The 18620-nt window shown below is 42.2% G+C and overlaps 1 protein-coding gene across 1 annotated transcript in view; it reads left to right on the top strand.

Moving 5' to 3' along the window:
• Nucleotides 1-18620, top strand: part of pdlim4 (PDZ and LIM domain 4) — a 43427-nt gene that overhangs the window by 9122 nt on the left and 15685 nt on the right. The window contains exons 2-3 of the mRNA XM_076102130.1: nucleotides 1060-1211; nucleotides 11887-11968. Coding sequence (XP_075958245.1) covers nucleotides 1060-1211; nucleotides 11887-11968 — 234 coding nt within the window. The remainder of the gene's footprint in view (nucleotides 1-1059; nucleotides 1212-11886; nucleotides 11969-18620) is intronic.

The following is an 18620-nucleotide window of genomic DNA, read 5'->3' as shown; positions in this document are numbered from 1 at the left end:
CCTCACATTTAATGGTTGGGGAAAAATGCAGTCAAACTAATACTCGTGCGTGTCATAGCTTCACAGCACGTGAAAGACCGGAGACTTTATGGCAACTGTTCACATTTTATTAAATGTTTTGATTCATTGCTAGTAAAGGCAGTTTGCTGCCAGTGACTGTTTTACTGTGGATGTCTTGGTTCGATGATTTGATTGGTAGTTTATTCTCATGTATTTGAGCCAAAACCGACCAGTCATAGGCCTGCAGACAGGGACATCTGCGTGTTTAATAATGGATAATTGTTATCATGTGTTAGTTAGTGTGTCTGTGAAGGTGAAACACACCCACTGGGACACCCACCCTCCCCAAATTCCTCCTCACCCCTCCTCACCCCTCCGCCTCCCTGTGGGGCTCAGATGTCCACAGACCGGTGTGTTTCTGGAATAAAAGGATCACAGCGAGGAAACCTGCTCACTGTCCAGCGGCTCAAACATAATCTCCAAAATTAAAGCGATGTTGGACGTGTTTTACAAGATCAAAGCGATTCGAATCAGGGGAAAAAAAGCTACAAGAACATATTGAGCAGATGTTTGCAAATGAATCTAACATTACCCAGAGGCACTGTGCAAAGTAGCTTGAAAAATGATCCACTGAGAGGCTTTAGTCTGATGCAACTGCTGAGTGATCATAAAGTTAGTTAGTTTTTAACTGAGTTTTCAAAAGGCGAGGCGCGTACAAATGTTCCAGTTCCTTCAGAATATTTCACCACCTCCAAAAAAATAAAACTCTGAGTGGCCTCTCACTTCTCAGTGTCGTTGCTGGCTTTTGACAAAGTAAAGCTAGAGCGCTGCCCGAGGCAATATTACATAAATCAAACAAGAGAGCTGCTTTTGTTGAATTTGGCCTCCGTGTTGACAACTCCCACACTAATACTCTTTTTCTTTCTTTCTTTCTTTTTGTCTTTCTTCCTGACTGACAGGTTGACACCACTTATAACAGCTCTTTCTTTTCTTTGTGCTTGGATTGCTGTGTGTGTGTGTGTGTGTGTGTGTGTGTGTGTGTGTGAATGTTTCCTCCAGGTGACTCCAGGCAGCAAGGCAGCCCAAGGTGACCTGTGTCCGGGCGACACCATCCTGGCGATCAATGGCGACAACACGGAGCTCATGACGCACATGGAGGCTCAGAACCGGATCAAAACCTGCACTCAGCAGCTGACGCTCAACATCAGCAGGTACGAGAGAGAACGACCTGCAGTCGGGTTTACTTGTTGTGACGGTAACATGATATTCGGTTTGCCGTCTGCCTGATTCCATGTGAACGCGGCATTATGCCATTCACAACACCATTAGAATGTAGTTTACTGTATTTCTGCTGTAAGTGCTTGCAGACTTATTTTTTTTGCTGCTTATGCTTTTTGCTTTGAGGCTCATTAAGTGCATTTAATTGAAAAACTTGATTATTATTTTTTATGACGAAGGTCATTTACTCCCTCTTGAACAGGAACACATATTGGTCCAGTCATGCGGACGGATGACGGGTTTACGGCTGGTTTTAAACGATCGACTCTCTGGTCCTATAGCGAGCTGTCACGGTCAATGAGGCTTGACCTTTTAGAAATGGATTTCACAGCTCCATGTTGTGCATTATATCAGTTCATGGGGTGGAAAAAAATTAGCTTTCAACTGCTCTGCGTCATTTTTAGACCGAGCATGCCCGAGGACGGATAGATTCGGCCTTAATCGGAGGACAGGAGCAACATGTTTCTGTCAACATAGCCAAGTGGAAATCATCCATCTAAAGAGTTAATGACAGAGAGGCCGAGGGGGAGACGGAGAATAACCAAGGAAAAAAACTGAAATGTCAGTTGCTTCCCACATTTCTATTAGACGGTTTGCTCTGGGTTGCCAGATCCTAGAGGTAGCCAAAATCTGGCAACCTCAGATGAGGAACACTGTGTGGTTTTTAGCCTCAGTTACAAGTGACAACTGCCAACTGGGCGCTTCAGCTCTGTCCTTTTAGGGCAGCGGTCTCGCTCCTGTAATGGTTTGCAGTGTGAAGTTGGCTTGCAGATGCAGTGGAAATAAGAATCGCTCTCTGAGTAATCAGATAAGCGAAGATTCACACATGCAGGGACTCCAAAATCGGTGTTTGTGTTTTTATAGCACGTTCTTTAGGGACCAATCCCAATGTCCCCCAATAAAGCTTTATTTATACTCCGAGCATGTACAGAGGCGTTTATGCTCAGCGTGCTGTTCGTTGCATTATTCTAACTAAATATACAGTGAAGAAGCAAGAAGACATCGAGTGTTACCGGCAGAAAAACCTGATAAAGTAAAACGGAATTATTTTGGTTATTTACTTCAGTACTATTCGTGGATTAGTATTACCAGGGGGACCTCATGTGATTGAGAAATGATCCCTCACGTCTGTGTTTTATCAGATTAAAAATGTTATACTTTATATATAATGTAATGATAACATGTATATTAGCGAGATGAGCCTCCTGGTTTAGCCCTCAAACTGTCAAAACTTTCATTTCTAATTGCCATCGTAGCCTTCATAACTCTCCACCAGGAAAGAGGCAGAAAAAAAACATGCAAAAAATTAAAATAAATAATTTGCGGTGAAATTTTTACTTGACAAATTAAAGACGTGGCAGAGCGCACGGGATCAAAGACGACCTCTTTTAAGGAATTATTGACATTTTTTAGAGGTTCTTGATGCTTTAATCCCGAAAAAAAGTGACTTTAGGATGAAATCATGACCACAAATAAGCCACCAGACACACTGTGGTCCTGCTGTTCATCAACCGGCCTTAGTTCTGCCCCAGAAACCGACAGGATAGCAGGAGGCAGAACAAGGCCGGCTGCTGGTATGTGACCTTTCTGCACTGTATTGCTGAGTAATTACGGTGTGAACCGCCCTGCTGCTGGACAGGATGAGGGTCAGAGAGAGAGAGCATGCACCTCTGGCCCCAGAGCTGAAATGAATCGCTGATGAAGGGCAGGGAAGACAGAACAACAAGCAGGAGAAGAAAAAAAGAGAATTTTAAAGATGGATATGAAGGTTTAGGAAGCCAAGTAGAGGAGCGGTGAGAAATCCTCCAACGCTTTTTTAACAGCCAACAGTTTCTGCTGGGTGCATCGTTGGAAATTCAATTACACAGCGAAGCTCAGAGTTGAATTTCTCCCCCTGAGATAGAGGACATGAGTCACCACAAGTTTTTTTTAAATAATCTTTGAATATTCCTGCTCGACATTGTGGAAAACGGAGACTCTTCCAAGGCTGCTTATGAGTAAAAGTCTCATGTTTTCCAATTATTTGCAACCCATAACTCAGCGATTAAAGCGTGGCATTTGGCGTCCTGGACTAGTGTGAGGTAGATTTTGATTTATTTATTTTTTCCCAGGACAAATGCAGCACAGGAAGTGGTGTTAATAAACAGCAACGGTCACTATGACTGAGCAGACAAACAACGTGAAGCCATGTGCATGAGCTCAAACTTCCAACAGGATCAAGTAGGTCACAGTTTTGGCTGCTATACTCATTAACCACCTAAATAAAATGGGAATAGTGCATAAATAGGAAAAAGGCACAATGCAAAGAAACAGTTTATCTCAGAAATCACTATCTGTTTTCTGGTTGTTGTTAATTATCCAGGAAATGGGGACGTCAGTATGATGAGTCAAAGATGAGTACTTTTTAAGGGAACACTTCTCAGTATTGCACAAATAAATTTTAGTTGATGGTTAGTTCCTACAAATATTTGTAATTTTTAAAAAAAAAAATTATTTTACCTTTATTTAACCAGGTGAAGTCCCATTGAGATTAAAAATCTCTTTTTCAAGGGAGACCTGGCCAAGACAGGCAGCAACACAAGAAACGCATAGTTAGACAGAAAACACAGAACAAGACAAGTTAAAAGAAATTAAAAGTTAAGAGACAGTGACTTAACTTAAATAGTTACGATTAATGATTTAATTGTCTATTTCTGTTCAGTGTATGCCACACAGCGTCCATGTTGTTATTAACAATGGCTGCTCATCGAAAGTGGTGTGATCAGAAAACCAGGAAGTGAGTCAGCATTTATGCACTTCCTGTTCCCTTGTATAGAAGTCAATGTGTTTCTGAAATTTTTGGTTATATGTCCGCGATAAGGTCTGTGTTTAACACAAGCCGAAGAGATTTTAACGTTTTGTTCTACGATATAAAATACGTCAGTAAATACCCCTCTGGTGAATTTAGCTTTTACGTGTTCTGCTGATTGCATTCAAAAATCATAAAGTGGTGTTTTATTTTTGAAGATTATCATGAACAAAAAATAAACGTTTGTTTGGCACAGAGCTCAATTTCCACTGCAACTAGCCAAGCTCTCTTTTTCCATATTTTTATGCCTCGACAACAGTAACCATTACGGCCATTACATTTTTGGGTTGTCCGATACGTCCAGTCCATTCTTGTGAACGCGATATCTCAGGAACACCTGGAGGGAATTTCTGCAAATTTGGCGTAAACGTACACCTGCTCTAAAGGATGAACTGATCAGATGTTAGTGGTCAAAGGTTACTGGGATCGTATACAAGATGTCTTTGGCCACAACTTAATAATTATGACAATTTCAAACAAATGTTGGAACAGGATAAAATGACTAAATCATGACATTTTGGACAGACATGAATGTGAACAACATGACTGTTTGGTGGAGCCGTACACCAACGATTTCACTTTCAGTTTGATGCCACATTTGTTTGTAATTGGCTTTAAATTACTGTGGAATCTGACATTCATGCAAAACAAGTGCGGTCAGCTCAAAGAATCCAGATCAGGCCTAGTCCTCAATTGTGGGCTACAGCAATAACTGAGGATTATTTATTTGCAACCACGGATTCTGGAGTCGAAAAATCTAAGAAAACATTTGGAGTGACTCAAAAACTCACGCTGACTCACTAAAAAATAATATTTCAGAGGACACCAGTTTTGGCCGTCATTAAAAGACGTCGCCATAAAATACAGAGTCACAGAGTCAGGAGACCTGTAATTTAGTGTTTCTGCCGATGGACAAATATATGAGTCTACACGTCTGCTGTGAACCAAAATTACAGAACACTGGATTCATCTGAGCCCGAGGGCTTATATAAAACAAGAATGTCTCTTTGCAACTTCTCCGCATTTATTACTTTCATAACCCCCATTTTTTTACAATTCCTATTACAGAGCATTTAAGAGCGTTGGGGGGGGGGGGGGGGGGGGGGGGGGGGGGGTTGTGCCCCGGGAAGCTCGTGAAAGCTGAGTAAGAAAAAGAAATAAAGAGGCTTCTGGAAAATTTGGGCCGACAGCTGTAGTTTTTCCTCAAAGAGTCCTGTCATTAAAGGAAAATTCAACATTCAAATGCTCACATATTTCTTTAGATGTCATTAATCTTGTCTGTCCATTCTCGTGAACGTAATATCTCAGGAACGCCTCGAGGGAATTTCTTTAAATTTGGCTCAAACTTCCACTTGCACACAAGGATGATCTGATTTGAATTTGGTTGTCAAAGGCCACTGTGACCTTGCGAAACACGTTTTTGGCCATAACCAGGAGATTCTGAAAAGTGAAGCCTTAAACCTGCATTCGCTCTACTGACCAGAAGTCTGGTTGTATAGAAGTCTATGAGAAAATGACTCTACTTCTCTCTTGATTTATTACCTCAGTAAACATTGTAAACATGAGTTTATGGTCTCAATCTCTAGTTTCAAGTCTTCTTCAATACAGCATGAAGTTCATTTAGTAAATTATGGTCTTAGAGTCAAATAGTTCATGAATGCTAATTGTAACGTTTTGGTCGCCTAAAAGTGTCTTATTCAGCGTTCGGTTGTACTTAGCTCCGCACTCTTGTCTATACTTCTGGTTGCAAAGAAAGAAGGTGGCGAAGGGCAAAAACCAAGATGGAAGCCGGTAAAACCAAAATGGTTACTTGCTAAAACCAAGCTGGCGACGACCTAAAACTAAGCTGGCGACAGGCAAAATCCAAGATGGCAATGGCCAAAAATCAAAATGCCGATGGCCCAAAATTAAGATGGCGACAAGCAAAAACCAAGATGGCGACGGCCTAAAACCAAGCTTGCAAAGGGCGAAAACCAAAATCATGGACACAAATCTGGATGGAAAAAACGTCCAAAAGAAGTCGTCTGTCCGTGGCAAATACAGGAAAAATCGAAATGAGGGATTTTTTAATTCGTTTTTTTCAACCTGTACGTCAAAATGAAGCACAATAATAAAGTCTAACGCGACCTCTGGTGTCTCATGATGAAGGTGGGGAACTCCTGAGACTATGAGGGCCACAGCAAATGAAATTCACAACATTTTAAAGCTTATAAATTCGTGAGAAAAACGGAAAGAACGAAAGAGAAACTGTAAAAAAGACGGTGCTCTGAGGTCACCACTTTACCACAGCTTTCCATTTTCCATCAGGCGTCCCTGCTGATGCAGGCCTGTCAGCGCTCCACTGTGAGGTGAAACACCCGCCCGAGTTTCTGTTAGTTCCTGGCGTCGTCTCGCTGAGGAGGAAAATAATTGCTGCCACTCCCGCCACGCACACTGTCTGAGTTCACTGTAGTGTCAGAGAGCCGTTGACTGAGACACAAGGCCCATATTGGAGGGTGTCACATCCTGCTTGGCTTTTATATCCTCAGACCTAAACAGAGTCTTTGAATATGTGAACTAGCTGTGAAGGAAACCTCCACGTTCTCCTTTTTATCCATCATTCTTTTGACCTCTTCATCATCCCTGACCTCCATGTACCACCATTCTCCCTCTCCAAACCTAAATCCCACTCCACTCATTCACTGTTTCTTCTTTTTTTTAAATATCTCCTCTTCTTCCAACCTGCCTTCACCTCCCTGCAGTTTGCCTCCTTCTGCCATGTGGTCGCAGAGGCCCGATGGCGGTTTGGATGTGTTTCCACCGCCGGTCAGGCTGTTCAGAGAGAGTCGTGCTGGGGTGGCAAGTTAAATGAGTCATGATGCCTGAGCTGAGTGTGTTTCTCTGACTGCATGTCTTGTTCCTGTGAAGCCCTGCTGTTCTTGTTTCAATTTGAATTACTGTTGAAAAGAAAATGCAGGATTACGTTCAGGCTGGCAGGAAGCTTGAGCTGCAGATGGTTTAGAGTTTAATGGGTCAGTTCACCCAAAATAACCCGAAATATAGTTTTAGTTTTAGTTTTGTTTGCTCTGGGATTGTTGCTTCTAACCATAGACTGTATATAAGAAGTGGACTGACATTGTGACATCGTCGTGGTGGTCTGTGGACTGCCGTTTTGAAGCCTAGAGTTTGGCGATTTGGCCGTCGCCATCTTGGCTTTTTGCAAACCAATGAACGTGAATAGGAGCTATGGTTGAAAGATAATAGTTCCTCCATGAAACTGCTCCCAACAAGGTCTGTGGATTATCTCGAGTAACCGAGTCATGATTTCTGGAAAGAGATATAGTTTTTCAAATGTATTTTTTGTGCTGCTCTGAGCACCACAAGCAGAGTGCCTTATAGTGCCATTATATTGAAGAGGTGGCAGACATCTCTACGGCAGATATGTACAAAACTCAGCAACTCACCAGAACAATCTAGATTGGTTTTTAAGGTTAGACCTGCAGCAGTGAGGGGTTTGATAGTATGAGAGGTTTAGCTGATGTGTAATGCATAATGCAGTAGTGAGTGCATATCTGAGACCTGAAGACCTGCTCAGGATCTGGAGAGTAAAATCAAAGTAAAACACAGCTCAGAGGCTTCAGCAGGACTCATAGGACACGTAGTCCGAGCTCTGGAGGATTTGCTCTCAGCTGCATCACGTCGACTCAAGGACCTGTGACTCATGGCTGAGGAATTATACACGAGGCTGCACGGGACCAAATGAAGAAGGGACTCCAGCTGGGATAAAGATATAAAAGAACCCAACTCCCCCCTCTACGACCAGCATCGCTGCCTTCTCCTCCTTCATCCCTCCATCGCATCATTCCTCTCTCTCGCTCTCCCAAGGTCTCCTTTTTTGTGGTGGTTCTAAAGGCAACATCAATGGAGTTTGAGAGACTGCGTTGCAGAAAGGGAGGACGGGGGAGACCACAAACCTCCCTCCCCTTTTGCTCTCTTGCATTGATCCTGTCGTCAATCAGATCAGTCTGGTCTCATCCAGCGTTTGTAGCTATTCACACGAAAAAGGAATGTATAAAAGGAAGGAAGTATAAAAACATCAAAAGCACACACAGGGTGGGCGGAAGTGAAGGTGGAAGGGTCCAACAAACGGCGATCTTTGACCCAGGAGACCAATGTTCGTTCCCAATGTGAAACGAGAAGTCACGTCACTTGCTTATTTCAGCAACGCCACCTCCGTAGTTATTCTAACCCAAACGACGATATTTTCCTAAACCTAGCAAAGTAGTTTGGTTGCCTAAACCTAACTAAGTGTTTGACGATCTTTTACTAAACCTAACCAAGTACTTTTGTACCAAGTTGTTTCCTGTAAAGACAGAAGTTAATTTTGAAAAGACTGTATGCATGTAACAAGTGGAAACTGACATGTGTTGCTTGATTTCGTAGGAAATCCCACAAATAATGAGGAGTAACTTTTGGTCAGATATCATACGAACCGTTGTGTGACGGTACTTTGCTCAGATTCAGAGTTTCCCCCCTCAGATCTGCAGACGACACCCTCATGGATCTTCTTTATAATGTGATTGTCTCCCTTTACTCCCCGTAGAGACGGCATTTAAAATCTTCTCACATTACAAATAACACAGCAGCTGCTCCAGTGGTAAAAAGGGCTGAAAACTGGCCTGGTTTCTGATGGGTTTGACGGAGTGAAGCATGACTTCCCAGTGAACCCTGAAACGATCCGTGATCAGCCACATCTTAATTTGAGGGCACTTGGGTTTTTTTCAGCCGTCCGTCTCGTGCTCCTCCTCGAACACGGTGATGATGTGCAGCCAAAGTAAACTCAGCCCACCGCTCCGAAAAAACAGATTTCCACAATCAGGGAATTAAACCTGGCAGTGGGAGGTCAGGCAAGGGAAAATATGACCAGAGGAAAGACCTGAGACTTTCTTATTATTCCTCTTTTTCTTTCTTTCCATTTGTCTTTATTCATTCTTGACATTGATGCATGCAGTTAAGAGCAGAAGGGGAGCTTAAGGGGTGAAAAACCAAAGACGACACTTTAAAATAGAATGAGCCTGTAACTATTCACCCGTGTCCTATTTATCATTGTGAATCTGTATTTAGAAAGAGATCTGTTTTCTCACAGCACTCCTGGCAAAGCAGCTAGACAGAGGAGGGAGAAGAAAAGACGAGATAAAGCCACTCAGTCTGCAAATAGATGATCTGGTTCATAGATCATCACAAGGTATTTCCAGACTAGGGGAGGAGATTTACTGCTCAGGCCGGATTTTTATTGTGGATCGGGCAGAACAACTAGACTTACAATGAGAGAAAGACGAGGCTGAGAGATTGGTCACTGACTCAACACTGCAAACAGAATACAACAACACGGTTCATTGTAACTGACCGAACTGGTGTGCAGCAGATTGCTTCTGCCCGCTGTGTGTTACATTACATTTAAAGATCCTCAAAAACAGTTTCATTCCTGGAAGAAATACAAGTAATGACAATTAACTTTCACCCTTTTAAAACACTGTAACAAAGTGCTCTACAATATAACAGAACATGTTAAAAAATACACAGAGAATTAAATAAACGACGAGACAAAAGTAAACACATCAAAACAGAGATTAAAAACAAACTAAAATGACGTAAAAACCCAAATATATTCACATTCTAAAAAGTTTATGTAAGAATCTGGACCTCGACACAACAAGGAACGACGCATCCGAGGCTCTTATTGTGCGAGACGGGACATGGGGTCTCTCAGAGCTTTGTACATAATCAATAATATCAAGCAACAGGTTTCAGCTGCAGAGTTTGGGATGAGGTGCACAATGGAGAGGGATTGTTGCCAGAGAGCAAGAAGTAACAGTAATGTAATCAACGTGGATAACGGTTTCTAGATATAAACTAGATTACATCCAGTTGAGTGTATGAAGCCGTATAACCGAAATAAACAGCCGAGAGTCCCAGCAGTCTACAGTGTAATGAGTGCAACAGTGGGATGTAACTCACAGTTTCCACTCATGCCTCTGCGTTCACATCTCCATTATTATGAACGGATGCTAAATGGCTAAAATGTCATCTCAAATAGGCCTCTTCAGACTGAACTTTCCCTCGTTTCAATAGGCTGTTTGTGTCCTAACTGTCGAAAACATGAAGGCTCTCTGGTGGAGGGGGGGGGGGGGGGGGGTTATCATCCTACGCAGTCCACCAGACACTCGCCGCCTCATAAGAGCTTCCTTGATAGCAACACCTCCGCGGTTCATATCTGAAGCATTGCCTCAGCCCGGCCGAACTGCGTGCCAGCTGCAGCCGGATGACCTCACCTCTTTGGACGTCAACGCTCCCTCGCTGTGTGGTCGGACGGATCGGTGCACGCTCGCGGTTAATAGTCTTCATGCCTCCGTGGAAGGAGGTGTGAAAGAAGAGAGGACAGCACACACACACAGAGACATTGATCCTTTCGTTACTCTGCATGATGTCCTGGTGTTACCCTTTTTTGCATGTTGGATGCTTTCCCAATGAACCGCCAATGCCATGGCGACGAAAAACCTCCCAACCCGAAGGAACCCAAAGAATTCCCCTCAGACCTGTTTTTGTTGTTGTTTGATACGACAGGCAAACTGCCACTACTTCAACGCATAACTCGAAACTAAAAGAGGAATGCAAGTGAAGCGTTGAGTGATGCCATTGGAGATTAATCGCAATGTTTTTATCAGCCTGAGAAATAGGTTGCACGCCATTAACTTCACTAAAGTGTTTAATTCTCTGGAAATGCTTGTGCATGCACAGTAGGCCCCTTTCAGCAGAGCTGTAAATAATCTATTTCATCATTGCTGCCAGTCAGTAAATCATTGTCTTTTTTGTAAGGAAATGCAACTGGAGTCAATTACAGGAGGGGGGGGGGGGGGGGGGCTCAGATACCACTGATTCAGTTATCATTACTTTGATAAATCCTTGGCCCAAAATGCAATGTTTTTCTTTCCAAAACCTGGACTCGTCAAAGAGTGGAGTTATGATGTGATAATGACTTTATCTTCGTACCAGTGGGAGGAGGCCGGAACGTCGCTGTATCCCATTCCTAATGTGAATACCTGCCAAATGTACAAAACCACATCTTCACGTACACATACATGCATACGATTACGAAGCTACCAGTGCAGTGTGTGATCGGTTGACACAGTTGCTCTGTGGCACATGCAGCAAAAAAAGGTTTGACTTCTGAGTACAAAATTCAGATGAAAATAGCTTGCTAGCTTCTAGCTTCTGCAACATATGACTAAAGCTCATCTTGGTCTGTTGTCTACTGTCAATGTTTGTGTCTTTACGATGAAGTACATTCACTACATGCATGTACTGTTTATCAGACCACGAAGGAGACAGGAATTTGCGTTAGTTAGCTAGCCCACCCCGCGTCCATCCACCTCACTCCCCTACTTCTCCGGATCTGATGATAACAGCCAGAACCAGCTGTACATTGAGAAAGTATAGAAGAAGAAAAAGTGGACGTTCTTGCGCCTTACATGCCAATCAAATCTGGGGTTAGTGGCATATCATGTGATGCTAAAGTTGTCGTCTTTTTCCAGTTTACAGTCATTTTTCAGTTCTTTGCTTTCAAAACATTCTCACTCAGATATAATTACACTTTGTATACGCTGGATCTTCATTGGAAAACCTGTCAGCGAAGAAAACTCACCTCTCAGCAGAAACATTTGGGTGTTCGATGGCGCAACACTGATCTGACTCTCTTTTCTCTCATGGGTATTGTCTTTCAGGTCGGGATCAGGAGACAGAGTGTGGTCGCCAACGGTTAGTGAAGAAGGCAAGACAAGCCCTTACATGGAGCCTGACTCACAGGTAACCACTGTTTACTCTGGATTTACCGAAGCACCAGTAACAAGGGTTTTCTTTACATTTACATTCACACCCACTGGGAAGCTGTCACAACTGATCCGCTTGAATTTCTCATGCTGCCAACCCAGAGAAATACACAGTTCATACTCCAGGCACCCCAACAAAGTATGCTCTGTTGCATGCAGTTTGCATTCAGCTGCTACTTTATCATCACATTGCCCCTTGAACTGTGACCCTCTTGCTCATATATCTGCTGTGCAGGGGATTGTGGGTCAGAGTAACCAGAAAAGTATGCTGCCTTTCAAACTGCAAAATGTGACCAGATGTAGTAGAACATTCTGGTAATTTTGGCAAACTGCATTTGACATACTATGTATTGGGACAATCTAAATTGTTTTCTGGCGTACTAAATAGTATGGTAGTATGGTAGCACTGAAACGCACAGTAAGTCTAGCTAACTTGGATCTGTCTCATGAGACAATCATATATAAATATAAATAAACCCCCAGTTTAACCATCATAGTGTGAAATTAAGTTGTACTGCTAAAAATATGCAATTGGGAGATCGCCACCAATGCTTTCTAGTCACCCATGAACTCAACTGAAATTACAAAGTTGTCATGATGTGTTTAAATATTATATTGTAAATTTTAGTTTTTGGCTGAAAACTTGAATAAAACAGTTGTTTAAAGAAGTTGTTTTCACATCAATATAAAATAGATATTAAAGATTAATTATGACCTGTTTATCTTCCTAACACTAGCTTTAAGCAGCTTATAATCATCATAAAAACTACTAAAAACAAGACTTTGTTTCATCAGTAATTTACAATCTTTTATTTCCTAATCATTTTAACTGTGTGTATTATGCAAATATAACTTTAGGCTAACATTTAAAATATTTGAGAGTTAACACTGACTTCAGAGTGGTTGGTGAAAGAAAAAGGTCTGTAGTCTTGTATCCCAGCTCCTTAAACAAAACGAAACAACAACAAAATCGTCCGATATGACTCATCGACGATCAGCAAACGTATCAGCCAAAAAAAAACCTTATCAGGACATCTCTAAAAGTTATATCCGCCTCCTTTTTATTTACAGCCACCTCGATAAACAAGGTGGCTGCTGGTGCTGACCCACATTTCTCTGGTCTGATTTATGTCACATTTTGTTTGTACTTTGAACTTTACTGCTGTGGATCAACCACATCAGCCACAAGAGAGGATCATTCACATCTGGGGTCGTAACTTAAAAGTTCAGTTCTCTGGGTGTGAGACCCAAGTCTTCTCACTCTGTTTATATCATAAACAGAATCCATGGAAACAGGCACAACACTTGATCCGCAAATTGCATGTACACTATCAATCACATGGTTATAAATGAGATAATGCATCCCACTGTTCACTGGAAAAGGTTTTGAAATAGTATCTTGATTGTTCTCCGCTCGTACGAGCTGCCAAACGGACATTCAAGGCATGATGAACTTTTCCAAGTTTTCCAGAGCTGGCAAGCTGACAGGTTTCTGCTGCGATTATTGAGACTGTGTGACTAAGACAGACAATGAGCATATTGTGGCTCAGACATGTGAGTGTCCATTCGTCAAGTGTTGCATTGTGGTAGTTGTGTCTCTCGGCCCTCGCTGTGGAAGGGTCTCCTTGCCTAAAAACAAAAAAAAGAAGGGTGGAGCAGACACACAAAGAGCTGAAATCTATCTGTCCGCCTTTTGATGCCTCACAGGAAAGTATTGTTTTCCGTGTCAGAGAAGAAAGTGAAAGAGACTTCAGCGTATGTAATTCATCTGGGTAGTTTGTGGTCGTAGGATCATATGAATTATCTTCCCAGGAGACTTTTATTCTGAAATTACCAATCAGTAGTAGAGATGCCTGATACCAATACTGATATCGGTCTGATGCTGTCTCAAATAGCTGGGTGTGGTATCTTGATGACAGAAGAAAGATTTTGGTATTAGACACCAATATTTCAATTAGTATAAATCAGCACATTAGTATCTATGTATTTATGTATTACATTTTGTTTTACAAAGTTACTAAAGCAATGTTTAAGTCAAGTCACATAAAAGAATGATCCAAGTCACTTGCACACAGTGAGGCAGACAGGTAGGTAAGGTACTTCAGCATTGGCTTCACTTTTTCAGACCCGGAGGTTACCGCCCGGTATCGGATTGGTATTCGATATCGGTCGATACCCTCAGCCCATACTGGTATCGGGACTGATAAAGTCGGAAGTCAAAGTATTTTAGTGTATTTTGAATCATGGTCACAGAACTAAGTTGTTTCTGATTGTCCATACTGCCTGTAAAACAAGAATTTCATGCCTCCTAGAGCACAATACTGTACACATAAAGAAGAATCAGATAAAACAAAAAGAGTCTATATGCACTGCCGTATGTTTGATGAAACACCAAACCTGAGCGAGAGAGGAACCATCAACAACTACTGTTTATACAAACACAGTAATACGAGAGGAGCAACTCTGTCTCTCTCAGCTCTTTGCCTCTCTCCGTAACATCTTATCCAGTCCTTCCTCCCGCCCTCACTGAAGCCTTGAAAATGTTCCCTGGCGTCTCTTTTAATGAAGCGAACCTGGACGGCTCAGTCGGGGCCACTTTATCGTCACGCTCAGGTGGATTCTTCTGAGCATGAAAAGAGGAAACATCCGCTCCCTGGGGTCACATAAAAGACCAAGGCTCTCTGTTTCTTTCTCTATTCTGACAGATAACAATGCAGATTGTTCCTCAATGGAAACAGTATGCACCGGGACGTCCATCACACCATTTGAACCAAATCCAGACTGAACTGTGTGATACTTTTGGCCCACAGTTACTCCAATGACGAGACAGTTTGGACAGCATGAGCAGAAATTAAGTGAATCAAAGCGCTGGATGAGGATGACAAGACAATTTTTGATTGTGCTGGCAAAGATTTGAAGCTGTCATCCACAACCTACCTATGCTGAAGCGGTACGCTTTGGCTAGCAGGGTGCTAACTGAGACGTACCAGGACACTTGTACAAAGACAACAATTACTCTAAAAACAAATGGCCGCACATTTTTCTGGCCTACACAGGCATGCATTGGTGTTTTTACTCTGCAGATTGACTCCAAAGAAGATTGCAATATTTCTACCACTTGAGCCCAAGAAACAGCTCCTGAATAGTTATGAATTCAATGACGGCATTAATCAGGAAGTTCTTTATTTAACATTTCCCTTTAAATTCATGGACTCCTTGTTCTTGACAAACCGTCTATGTTGGAAATTCCAGTCTGGCTTGTGGGAACTCAGCAGGAAGTGACACATGGAAGCTATGGGGTGTTTCCTTTCACCTTGGGAACATGGGACATTCTCATAAAAGTCGATGAGGAAATGCTCTATTGTTGGTTATAAGTAAGTGTTTGCGCTTTTGCAATCCGGTGAAATTGCATCATGTGTTTCCAAAGACATGTGCTCATGCTACTGGCTACTGGATGTCACACAGCCTCCTGAAATAGAAATGCTTTTGATAATGAGAGGTGGCAGGGATGAGATAATGACCAGGTGTCAAACAGGAAGTAAAACAGCAAGTGCATGTGTTGGTTTTGACAACCAAATTTGAACTGATGCTCCTCTGTGTTGTTCAGGGAAGACTAATGAGTTGCAATCAGATGCTTCTCATGCAGTTTCCAAATTGTATGCAAAGGTATACGGAGCACTTGAGAGAGCGAGAGAGAGAGAGAGAGAGGCTTTTAAGGCAACATCAAGCTGAAAGTACTGAATGATCTGAGCTTTTTGCATCAAAGAACCCCTCATTGAAGACTGAAGGGCCTGACCTACTGAACAGCTTTGGTTCTCAAACTTTCTCTGTCAGGCCCACCTTTAGAAAAAGGACTGATTATGGTTCATGTGCTCACCAAACCTGTTGGAAAGAGTGTAAAACGGGCAAAAGTATTCCAGATGATCTCAACCGTGTAGTTTGTGATGCAGGCTGCTGTATTTAGCGCCAGTAGGCTAATTGTCTTGTGAGTATTGCATCAAATGTGTGTAAATCAATCCTTTGGTCAATAATTCAAATCAAAATGGTAGGAAGGTCAATATTAGTGTTGTTAAACTATGGCAGTGGTTCAACCAGACAGATGGCAGTGAATGTGATGGTGTGCCTGCGACTTTATTCGTTTTTATTTAGGGGCAATTATTTCACAAAGTTTTTCTGCTTCAGTCGACCACTTCATTGGTCTTTAACAATAGGACCTTTTCACAGCGGCCATTTTGACATGTAATTGCAGGGTACACACAGGTGTAATTGATAAAACTGATAAAGGTCCCATTCTACTGCATGCACAATACCAGGGAACCACCTAAATGAAACAGGGCCATAATTGATTTTTTTTTTTTTTAATCACACCTGTGTTTACCCTGCAATTACATGTCAAAATGGCTGCTGTGAAAAGGGCCCACACAAGCCTCGATTCACGCTTAACAGAAACCTTCCTGGATTTCTCAACACCGGTCCTGAAGACTCGTACGTAACATCGCTACCAAACACCCAGAAGATAATCATCTTAATACGTCTTCAGAATCTGGTCGTTCCAGCTCTCTTTGTTCTGAGAGGTTTGTTATCTCCTCGTTTAATAGCTCCTGACCTCATCTGATCCAGGGAGTTTGTCAGATAGCGGAGTTAAAGTGATAGCGATCAAATACGCAAATTATCACTTTAAAAGATGGAAATTACATCAGGTTTTGCGAGATGTCCTTCGATGAAATAACGTCTAGTGGCTCGAGCTGCTGAAACATAATATCACTTTTCTTTTCTCCAGAGAGAAAGAGAAACATTGTAAATGGTCATCTCATTGTACATTTGTCGCTCGTCCTCTTGGACCCGTTTTAATGCAGAAGTAAAGCGATACCAACAGTTACTGACTCAATCTTACATTTACTCAGTGGCAGCTTCAAGTAGGTGGGAATGGCCTATCGGTCAGTGTTGAAGCCAAACAGTTTTTTGGCAAGTAATGCCATTCATGGCCTGTTATTAAAGTGATATCTATTGTGGCCCAGCTCTACGGCCTTGTGGAAAGAATGAGGAAGCTGATCTGGATCACACGTCACCGGGCTTCCAGGAGACGTGGTTTCTCAAGGTTTCTCCACGCCAACATTAACGGGAGCTGACAGATGGAGTCCTCGCATGACTTGCAGACTGTAATTCCTTCACTGCTTGGAATTTAATTTGAGTTCAGTCAAAAAATATTTAAAAGAATTGCGTGCGTGATCCAAATTTTTTTTGTGAATGGACAAGACAAATTAAGAGTAATTTGCCTTTAAAAACATATGATAGTTGTTAACTTAATTCGTCAAAGATGCACGTTTTATACTTAGTGTGGCCAGTTTTCGTGCAAAGACTGGATAAACATGTACAACCATAAAGATGCTGAGTATAAAACAATAAGGGGCCATTAAAAGGGTTTAGAGTGTTCTCATTGGTTGCCAAAATATGTTTACTGGGTCCACTGCTACTTAATCCTCTGCCAGAGACCAGTTTAGCATTGCTGGGAAGTCTTTTTTAGCAGCTCCACATTCATTCACACAGCCGGCCTTTTAGATCACAGACCTCTGACCCCACTTATTTGGTTGTTTGTGTTCACTAATCAGCCAGTAATCCCCAGAAATGTCCAAAGCAGTCTTTGGGTTTTTACTAATGGAGCCCTCCCTGCTCCGCTTGGCTGTCAGCGGGCTGGGGAGTGGACAGGGTCAGTGAGAGACTGAACCCGGCCAGACTCATTAACATTCAGAAGATTTGTAATAACAGTCTGTCTCTGGGCCGTCTTCTGGACTTTTGGGGAACAAAGCGAGAGGAAGGAAAATGGAGAAAGTTATTGTTGCTTATTTGCTGTGTCGCAACATCCACTTTAAAAAAAAGTTACTGCAAGGAACTTTTAACTGGTTCTGAACCAGTCTCAGTTTGATCCTGGTCCTCTATAAGACCTCCAACAGTAAAGAGACCATCAGAGAGAAGATGGTCTATTTCTATAGAGTTATTCTTAATGCTCGTCATCGGAGCCACCGGGTCGTATTCTGGTGAAATCAGATGAAATCATGCAGGTTCACCAGAAACTCCTCCAGCTCAGACTCCAGCAGAGACCGGTCCAACGTGGACAGACCCAGATCCTCCAGCAGAGACCGGTCCACCGTGGACAGACCCAGATCCTCCAGCAGAGACCGGTCCACCGTGGACAGACCCAGATCCTCCAGCAACGTTCATTAGAGACAGTGGCCGACAGCTCTGTAACGCTTTAATGTGATTCAACTTAGCGAACTGTATTACAAGATCGCTGTCTATTCTCACAGAAGTATAACAATAGTACACATATTATAGTATTCGGTGCATGGTATGTGATTTTGGATCCAGGTTGTGTGAAATTATTGGTCTTAGCTTCCCACGCTAACTTTATGCTAACTGACGGTTAACAACCACAAAATAAAAGAGATCTATTAATATATTAAAATCCAGGCTGTGTTTTAATGCTGCAATTAGCTCCATCGTAGAGAATTTAACTCAACCCTGTAGTGACTTATAGAGGTAAAAGTTTCTTATAAGCTGTATTTTACAGAGTAAATTGATAAAATGCATCACATTTTAAGTAGATTTCCTCGCAGCATTTCTTTCCTGTC

Source organism: Anarhichas minor, unplaced genomic scaffold, assembly GCF_050575085.1.
Source record: "Anarhichas minor isolate MPS153535 unplaced genomic scaffold, ASM5057508v1 ptg000027l, whole genome shotgun sequence".
NCBI classification, from domain to species: Eukaryota; Metazoa; Chordata; class Actinopteri; order Perciformes; family Anarhichadidae; genus Anarhichas; species Anarhichas minor.
Note: the sequence above shows the minus strand (reverse complement) of the source record. Positions and strands in the feature narration are given on the sequence as shown.